Source organism: Spinacia oleracea, chromosome 2 (genome assembly GCF_020520425.1).
Source record: "Spinacia oleracea cultivar Varoflay chromosome 2, BTI_SOV_V1, whole genome shotgun sequence".
Lineage (NCBI taxonomy): Eukaryota > Viridiplantae > Streptophyta > Magnoliopsida > Caryophyllales > Amaranthaceae > Spinacia > Spinacia oleracea.
This window is the reverse complement of record NC_079488.1, coordinates 92,822,087-92,831,196: the sequence shown is the minus strand read 5'-3', so window position 1 is coordinate 92,831,196 and position 9,110 is coordinate 92,822,087. Positions and strand designations below refer to the sequence as shown.

The 9,110-nt window shown below is 36.6% G+C and overlaps 1 protein-coding gene across 5 annotated transcripts; it reads right to left on the bottom strand.

Moving 5' to 3' along the window:
- Positions 1-5,358: 5,358 nt before the first annotated feature.
- Positions 5,359-8,075, bottom strand: LOC110791591 (uncharacterized). 5 transcript variants are annotated; one of them, XM_021996341.2, is made up of 3 exons: positions 7,849-8,075; positions 6,924-7,108; positions 5,359-6,328 (listed from the first exon to the last, which is right to left on the bottom strand). In XM_021996341.2, the coding sequence occupies exon 3, from the start codon at positions 6,323-6,325 to the stop codon at positions 5,576-5,578; it is 750 nt and encodes a 249-aa protein (XP_021852033.1). In that variant the 5' UTR covers positions 6,326-6,328; positions 6,924-7,108; positions 7,849-8,075; the 3' UTR covers positions 5,359-5,575. The 5 variants fall into 5 exon arrangements, with proteins under 5 accessions (XP_021852033.1, XP_021852036.1, XP_021852032.1 ...); XM_021996344.2 differs by having other exon boundaries at positions 6,924-6,982; XM_021996340.2 differs by having other exon boundaries at positions 6,882-7,108; positions 7,849-8,074.
- Positions 8,076-9,110: the final 1,035 nt, after the last annotated feature.

The following is a 9,110-nucleotide window of genomic DNA, read 5'->3' as shown; positions in this document are numbered from 1 at the left end:
ATTGTTTCAACTATTGGGATGCCTAAAGGAACTTTTCCTTTTAAGTACCTTGGAGTCCCTCTCACTAAGTTTTACTGATTGTAAGCCCCTCATTGAAAGAACAATTGCTAAAATTAAGAGTTTGGCATCTAAACTTCTAGGCTATGCTGGTAGACTAGAACTGATGAAATCTGTCCTGTTTGGTATCCAGTTATACTGGTGCCAGATCTTTGTGATGCCTAAAAAGGTCATGAAGGAAATTCAGAGGCTATGTAGGTGCTTTCTTTGGACTGGATCTGATGCTAGCTCCAAAAATGTTCATGTTTCATGGGAGAAGCTTTGCTTTCCTAAGAGATGTGGTGGGTGGAATCTGAAATACCTTACAATTTGGAACAAAGGTGATGTCTTGAAGCAGTGTTGGGCTTTGTCTATGAAGCAGGATAAGTTGTGGGCTAGGTGGATTCAACCTATTACATACAACATAGAGACTTGTGGACTATGCCTATCCCTAATGGCTTATCTTGGTCAATGAGGAAAATATGGCATACTAGAGATGTATTTCTTCTTGCAAATGGTGTTGATCAGTTTGTGGTTGCAGGCAAGTTCAAAATTCAGAAAAAGTACAAACACCTGCATAATTGTGGTGACCAAGTTGAGTGGAAGAGGCTGATGTGCAACAGTAAAGCTAGTCTAAAAAGCACTTTCATTGGATGGTTATCAGTTCAAAATAGGCTAGCAACTAAGGACAAATTACTGAGCTGGAACTTGAGCATTGATGGCATATGTGGGTTGTGTTAAATGGCTGACGAGAGTTTAAATCATTTATTATTGTCTTGTCAGTTCTCTGAGGAAGTTTGGAGACTGGTGTTGCAGAACCTTGGTGTAGTTAAAGTGTCCTCTCTTGGGCTGAGGAAGTTCAGAGGGATGTGAAGACGAGCAGGAGTACCCAGAAAGCAGACTGTAGCTATAGCATTGCTTTCCTGGAAATAGTTTATTGTATTTGGCTTCAAAGAAATTCAAAGTTGTTTCCCGGTCATGTTGATCCTATTAGGGTAGTAGTTGACATAATTGTGTTCAATATCGCTTGTAGAAAGTAGTGTTTCATGTGTTTGTTAAGGCTGATTATTGTTCATGCCTTAACTCTGGTGTTTTGGTCACTGGTTGTAACTCTCTCTGGTAAATGAAATTTAATATTATTTGCTAAAAAAAAAAACGGTTGGTTATGATATGATTAGTGACTACTTGGCCGAAATATGGGCTAAGGTAGCAATTGACAACAATAACTAAAAATCTAGGTAGTAATTGACAACTTTCAACAAGATAAGTAGTAATTGACAAAGTCACTAAAGAGTAAGGTAGTAATTTGCAAATTTTCCAAGAACTAATATAATCATGTTGGGTCTTGTTTGATTCGTATCAATATATATTTTGCAATATCAACTTTTTATAATTTTTACGTCCGTATAGGTAGAGATATTTACCTTTTAAGTCGTGTCTTGGAGACCGTGAAAAGTCAAATGAGACAATCACTTAGATACGCAGGGATTATGTTTTACTACTCATTCCGTATCTTTTTAGGAGTCACGTGTTGACCGACACAAGTATTAAAGAAGCATATTTGAATTTGATATAATAATGATGCAAGTGGGGTAATTGACAATAAAGAAAAGTCTACTGTTTAAAAGAGAGTTAAACAAGCAAGTGGGGCGTAAAAGTTACAAAAAAAATGGAATATTTATGATGTAATTAGACTCATAGGAAAGTACAAATTAATAAACAATTGGACAGTGGGTGTAATATTACCAAAAATGTAATTGTGATTCCTAAAAAATACGGCTGGAAGTAGTAATTGTGACTCCTAAAAAAATACGGCCGAAAATAATAAATTATGACTCCTAATAAAATAAGAAGGTAGCATTATTTATTGGGTTTTTATTCGGCGTCCACATTTTTATAAAAACACCTGCATTTTTTTTATAGTAACTCAAGCCGACGACATTATATTATTATCATACTAAAATTTACATGGGGAAAAAGCCTTGCAGAGCAAGGGCAAAACTATCAAAGTAGCAAAAAAACCAAGACCTCCCAGCCATGACTGGAAAGACCCCAAAAGAACCAAAAACTTGCCAAAAAGGGGCATAAGAACCTACAAATCGTAGCCTTGGTAGTCTTAAGAAAAGTAGTAAAACAAAGTTTTAGTAAATAAACATCAAGCAAAGGAAGCATTAATCTCCAGATCGTATGCATTATCTTCCACCAAAAATGCTTGAAAATCCTGTAGAACTTAAGTACTTGAGCTATTGGTAATCTCTCCATCCTCTACTTCAACAATTTCAATTGTTGTATCCATTGTTGAACCACCAACAACAAAAGGAGTGAAAGCTATCCCTTTACCCTTATCTTGTTTCCCTTTATCAATATTTTTCAAATTGTCCATGGCTCCCTTGATGTCAGTAACAATTGAACCAAACACCAGTTGAGCAGCAGCGACTGATGTCGCTGCCTGATTCAAGGTATCTGCATTATCAATTGATCGTTTGGCACCTACAATTGAGTTGGCCTCATCCCTTGCATTTCTTCTTATTGTTTCAGCATATTTTGGATTTGCATTTTCAAAATCTGCCTCATAATCACTCTTTGCACACGAAGGGATAATATAATGTAATTTGCTTCCCACTGCCATGATGAGAGAATGAGCAGCTAGAGAATGAGCCACTTTGTTGCAAAATTTAGGAATGTGAGTGAGATCTCCCACCCAGGACTGATTGAGCAGATGAGCGACCTCCCTCAAGACAGGGCCCAACTCATGATGATCTTGCTCTTTAATCTTTCCCAATAGTACTTTGAGATTTAAAGCATCTGTTTCTATCTCCAACTTCTCAAACTTGAAGTCTCTAGCAATAATGAGTCCCTCCCTTAAGGCATATAGCTCTGCAGCAAGAGGAGAGCTAACAGTGAACTTAGCTCTGCATTTTATTTTATAGAAAAACATGGATTTAGCCCTTTAAAGAACCCCACCCCTCCCTCCCCTATCGCCCTCATCTTACCCCTTCTTAGTTCTTACCTACTCTAAAATTTCCGTTAGCCTCTCCCCCCTCCTCATTTCTCCCAGAAAGAGTAGAGAATATTTTCCTTGATTAATGAGATTTACCATCTTCAATTATATACAAACTTATTATATAATTCTAGGTATGATAATAGGTGACTATAATCTAATCCCTAATTACAAGCTTTAGTCAAAGATTACTATTCATTGACATATTTAAATGATTCCCTCCGTCCCATATTTATAGTCCGTTTGACAAAAAATACGGGTTTTAAGAGTAATGGAATTTAGTACATGAAAAATTAGAATAAAGTACATGGAAAAAAGAATATAGTACATAGGAAAGTGGAATATAGTACATGAGTGGGGTTTCAATGCATATTTAATTAATATAGTACATGAGAAATTGAGAACCTTATAGCCAAATTTTGAAACAGGGTTATAATTTGAGACACCCGATTTAAAAAATAAGACTATAATTTTGGGACGGAGGGAGTAATATAGTACTTCGTATATCATACATGACATAAACGACAAATATGATTATATTCTATCACATGGATGTGCCATAGATCTTGCGCAGCGCCGTTGTGTGGCCCCGCGCAAATTGAGTGCGACACATATTTTTATTTTTTCTAAAAAATCGTAACCTCTATTCTTGCAAGAGTTAGCCTACTTCTTCAACACAAGTTAATGGAAATGGTGGCATGACCGCATGAGCTTCTCGTGGTGATGGTGGGGTAATGAATATGGTGGCGGAGGGTTATGAGGGTGATGGTCCGACAATAGTGATGGTGGCAGGAGCTTCTAATGGTAATGGCCGGTGCCAGGAGGTTATGATGGTGATGGTGGGGCAATGGTGATGGTTGCTCAAATATGTCGGAGTGCCAAAGTTCACTTCTACGGAGGAGGAAAGGATGAAAAATGAAGGGATTTGAGGGGTTAATTTTTATAAGGGCAATACTACCATTTCACGCAGGAAAAAAATGCAGGCGATTTTCACGTCTAAGGGATAAATCATTGCACTCTTCCGTACCATCCCCTGATCCAAACTAAAGGCCTCGTTCGTAGGCGCCTTCTAAGTTCTAAGGCTTACCAGTTACCATGCCAACAAGGTCACGTGGTGTAAGCTATCTAAGTATAGAGTACTTTCTCGATACAAAAATAAAAAATAAAACTCTCGGGCTCCGTTTGGTAGGGCGTAAAACGTTTTCATGGAAAACGATTTTTCCCTTTTTAATCATTTTACGTTGTTTGGTTGGGTAAGGGATGTAAAACTATTTTCCATTACTCTCTCAAAGATGGAAAACTCTTTTCCATTTGAAAGGAAGGGAAACCACTTTTCCTTCTTTCCTCCTTACCTCCCTCTCCTTTCTTCCCCTCAATCTTCACCATTTTCACCCATTTTCTTTTAAGTTACCAAACAAAGGAAAATTAGTTTGGAATTGTGTTTTCCCTTGAAAACCATTTTCCATGGAAAATCGTTTTACAATGAAAATGTTTTACGCCTTACCAAACGGAGCCTCGGTGTGTAATTGGATTTCAAAACAAAAATTGTAAAATGTAACCAGTATGATCAAGTAGTAGCTAGCTAATATGGTTTGACGTTACTTAGCTAATCTATACCTAGTCTATAAAAGCAAAACCATAGGTGATTAATTAAATGACACATTGCATCCTTTTCTTTCATTATTTTTGTTTTTTTTTTCAATTTTTTTTTTGTTGTTTGCTATATTTTACAGATTTAATTCTGTTTCACTTTATTTTCCTTATTGAACATCCATTCGTCCTTTAATTCATAAATTCATTCAACTTCTTCTAGTATTCCACTCCATTTCCCTCTTGAACGCTCAATACTAATTCACCTATTTTTTCAACTTTCAAATTCCGCCTCTATTTAAATCACAAGCCCTCAATAAAATTAAAAGTTTGGCAGTGAAACGACTATTGTATAAATTTCCGTTCATTGAACAAAAATCAAGAGCTAGTTCTTCTTAAAAAACCAATGCTTTGTTCTATTCATCTTTTATTTCAAAAAATAAGTTCATATAGTGAAAATCAAGTGAACAAATAACAGGACAAATAATGGGTTTTCTGAAATAAGGGTAATTGAGTAGTTTCATGCTAATTCACGATTCCGTCAAAAAAAGAAGCTAATTGACTATTACAGTAGTATTACGGAGTAGGTGTTTAGTGAGTAGCCGTTTGAATTTCAAGCCATAAGGAGGAACAAGATACTAGTTCATACTTGGTATTATTATCATTTTCTAGTCTAGTTTGATTGTCACTTGTCAGTGTTGATGTTATAGTTAACATCAACATTCAACATCTTTAAAGAGGAGTGCTTATTTCGCACCAACTAGGTTGCACCTCGTCCTCGCTTATTCATACAACATGATTCCCTTTGTGCCTCGTTACATTCTAAACTGTACAATAAGAAAAACCAAGACCAATTCAAACAAGGTTACATGTATTCTCCATCATCAAGTTCAAACTTGAAAGACATTACTGCGATATAAATGTCAATATGTGGTAAAAAAAATGGCATCATAAACTGTCAAGCAGATGATGCCCATGCCCATGCCCTTGAGTATTACAACTCTCATTCCGAAGAATACTGGTCGGACCATCCAGCCACTCTTCTAGTCTGGCTTCCCTATCAGCCTTGAACTCGTCAAATTCTATTTCTTCGGGCAATGTGAGTTGAGATTTTCCATCCATGGTTAAACTAACCTCGCTAGATATTGGCAACTCATCAGTTTCCTCCACCTGATTGCTTCCAGAAGGTAATGGCTGATTGCTTCCAGAAGGTAATGGCTGTGGCCATGTCAAGTTAGCTGCCTTTTCTTTAGCAGATTTTAACACGCTTGAAAAGTAACCACCTGATCTCTCAACATCATTCTGGTTACTAACTGCAGACCGGGCCCATGTATTTGATCCAACTTGATGATAACTTGAGGTGCGTCGTTGGATCACACCTCTCACCGGTTGTTTGGTTGACATTATACTTAGAGATGCCTTTATATCACTAATCATTTCATCAATAATGGGGGACCCACATTCTTTCATCGTCCTTGTCATAACTATGGAATCCTCTAGATCTTGGGTGTGTAAACTCACTTCATGTGACTTCTCCAAGAGGTTGTTCTTGAGCCTGATGATGTTAGGCACTGCATTCTGAGCATGCTGCTGGATGTAGTATAATCCTACACAAGGTTCGTTTGCCACGTACGTTATCATATCACCCAAGTTCTCATTTATCTCTACAAAGCCGTCAGCAGGGGAGATCTCACACATTTACTACAGGTATACACAAATTCCAAAACTTAGTAACACCACAACTTCAAACAATATCTAAAACAATTGAACAACATGTAAAGAATTTAGGAGAAATGATATTAAAGATCAGAAGTTTCACAGCATATGCAACAGTCAAAATCTTTTCTTTGACTCATGGGCTTTCTACGAGTTACGAGTAGTAGCTGGTATATTTACCACTTAGTTTATCTGATAGATTGATAACTACTGATCGCACAATTGTAGCTTTCAAACAGATACCCCTTTTACAGACAAACAATTTTCTCTTCTTATCAATACAGATCAGTAACCTTGAGGAAAGGCATAACTAATCTATTCTGTATCTTAAATTCGGAAAAGAAAAGAAGAAAAAATCAGCATACATGCCAGGCTGCCAGCTAATGAAACTGCATGTTCAGCTGAATGACACAAATTTCAGTTTTCAGCTAGGATCAAGTTGAACGGTTAGGAGTACATTAATATTAGAGGACAAGAAAAAAGGATCATGAACCAACAAAGCAGGCAGAAACAAACTTCATAACATAGAGGACGGAACCTTTAGTAACTCTGGAGGCAAAATAAGTCTCTTATGCCATACCAAAATAAGCCTTCTGAACGGATATACAGCAGGTTAGAGGCCAAACTTTGAAATGAGAGCTGCACATCAAACTTTGAAATTATGTCCAGTCCAAGATGTGATTTCAGCAGATGATCTAGAAACGATAAAGAACTGAACACACGTTGGGAAGGAAGCCAGATCGTTTGCCTGTTTATTGCCGAAAACTATAGAAAAACAAGTTATTTACAAACACAATTTCCAATTATTTACACAGTAACTAGTGAAAACAAATGCCCAAATATAATCAAAATTGCTTCTTATTCTAGATTAAGTCTCCAAATCCTCCATATAAATTGAAGGAACTTATTTGGAATACTCCAAACGGGGTATATACCAGATGAAACTTGGAGATTTCCACAGATTTCTCCTTACATTTCCATAAATTTCCCTTTAGTATACTAGCATACTCTAATAAAATCCACACTTGATTCCTCACGAATAGCAGGTCCCCAAACACGCGGTGAGCCAACCACGACAAAGTTTCCAAAGAAAACCTCCACATTTATACTCGTTAGCTAAATTAACAATCCCCATCCCCCAACCATTCCCAGAATGGAGTAAAAATTCGACCTTATACCGATGGAGCAAATCCTAATTAGTCCTACAGCCAAAAATCGTCAGAATCTTTAAGTCTATGAAACCATAAAATACCCGTGTGTAGGAATTCAAATTTCACCTATCATCGGGAATTTGCGCAAAATTCATTATAATTTAAAGTTAAATCGAGCATAGTTTGAGAAAAATTAACCAGTAATTCAATGAACGAGCAAAATATCATTAAAAAATAACCCTAGAAATCAACAATTTAAACAAAAATAGTTAAATTGAAAAGAAAAAAAATACAATTCCATATATTTCAATTAACAATAATAAGAAAGGAAACAATTGAGAGCAATTAACAAACCTGCGAGCTGAGGGATGATGAAGAAGACGATGAAATTTGGTCCGGGGTTGTTAACGGATTCTGTTAAATTCGAAACTTTCTGTAAAATAGAGGAACAGAAGTCGGAAGTCTAAAATAAGATATTTCCAGTTGACGAAGATTTCACACGTTTTTTCAGATCTGCCGATTATAGCCCTACGTCTGGTCGGTAATTCACACTTAGAGTACAATTGTCTTCCTAATGCTCCTTCGGTCCTTCCTTCTGAGGCCGTCAAAATGGACCCGGCATAAAAATAAGACTTAAACCGGCCAAATCTGTAATTCATCATGATCGAAATTAATCCATAATACAGCCGAATCTGTAATTCATCATGATTGAAATTGAGTCTTATGATTTAAAGTTTTATTTCTTACTGGAATAAAAATCCGAATCCGATTAATCTGAATGGCTAACTAGAGACCGCTTCAGCTCAAGTGGTATTAATAATATTAATTGAGTTAAGTTCATTGTCGGGTCGAGCATTGAATCGGGTTTGGTTCATTGTCCGATCGGGTCAGTTCAGTTATAGGTCATCTCTCGGTTGGGTGTCGGGTTAAAATCGTATTTTCAATTTTTTCGGATCATGTACGGGTTGTATTATGGATTATTAACTTTACCAAAATTTCGATCATGATCAATTACAGATTTGGCCGGTTTAAGTCTTATTTTTATGCCTGGTCAATTTTTGACGGCCTTAGACGGAAGGAGCATTAGGAAGACAACTAGTATAGTACCTGTGCGATGCACGGTTTACATATTTTAACTTTATAAGTGCAAAGGTAAATTAATTTTGAAAAAAAACATAGAAAAAATAGAAAAATACGTAGATTTTTTTATTCTTTTTCATGCATCACCCATAATTTGATGTTAGGTATAAAAATCAGTTATCATCATATACTATGACAAATGTCAATTCCCAACCTGAACCGTTGAACCCTATGGGTTGGTCTGATCGTTTATGACCCGAACAGTTAATAACCCACGAGCTGGAACCCAAAACCCAATCCGATTATATTCAACCCAAACCGATCGGAAAATATAAACCCGATAAAGATACTAAACCCGATAACAAACCGTTCCGCAGCAACCGACTCGTTTCAACCCGAACCGAATGGATCCAAAATTCGTTAATGACATAATATGTTTCAATCGAACCGTTTGAACCCGAGGAAGACCCGTTTACAACCCATATTATTTTAACTCGTAACACGCTTAATCCAAATCGTTTAAAACTCGTAAACAG

Excerpts from the sequence above, each read along its gene's own strand:
- LOC110791591 (XM_021996341.2), bottom strand. The coding sequence starts at position 6,325 with ATGTGTGAGATCTCCCCTGCTGACGGCTTTGTAGAGATAAATGAGAAC.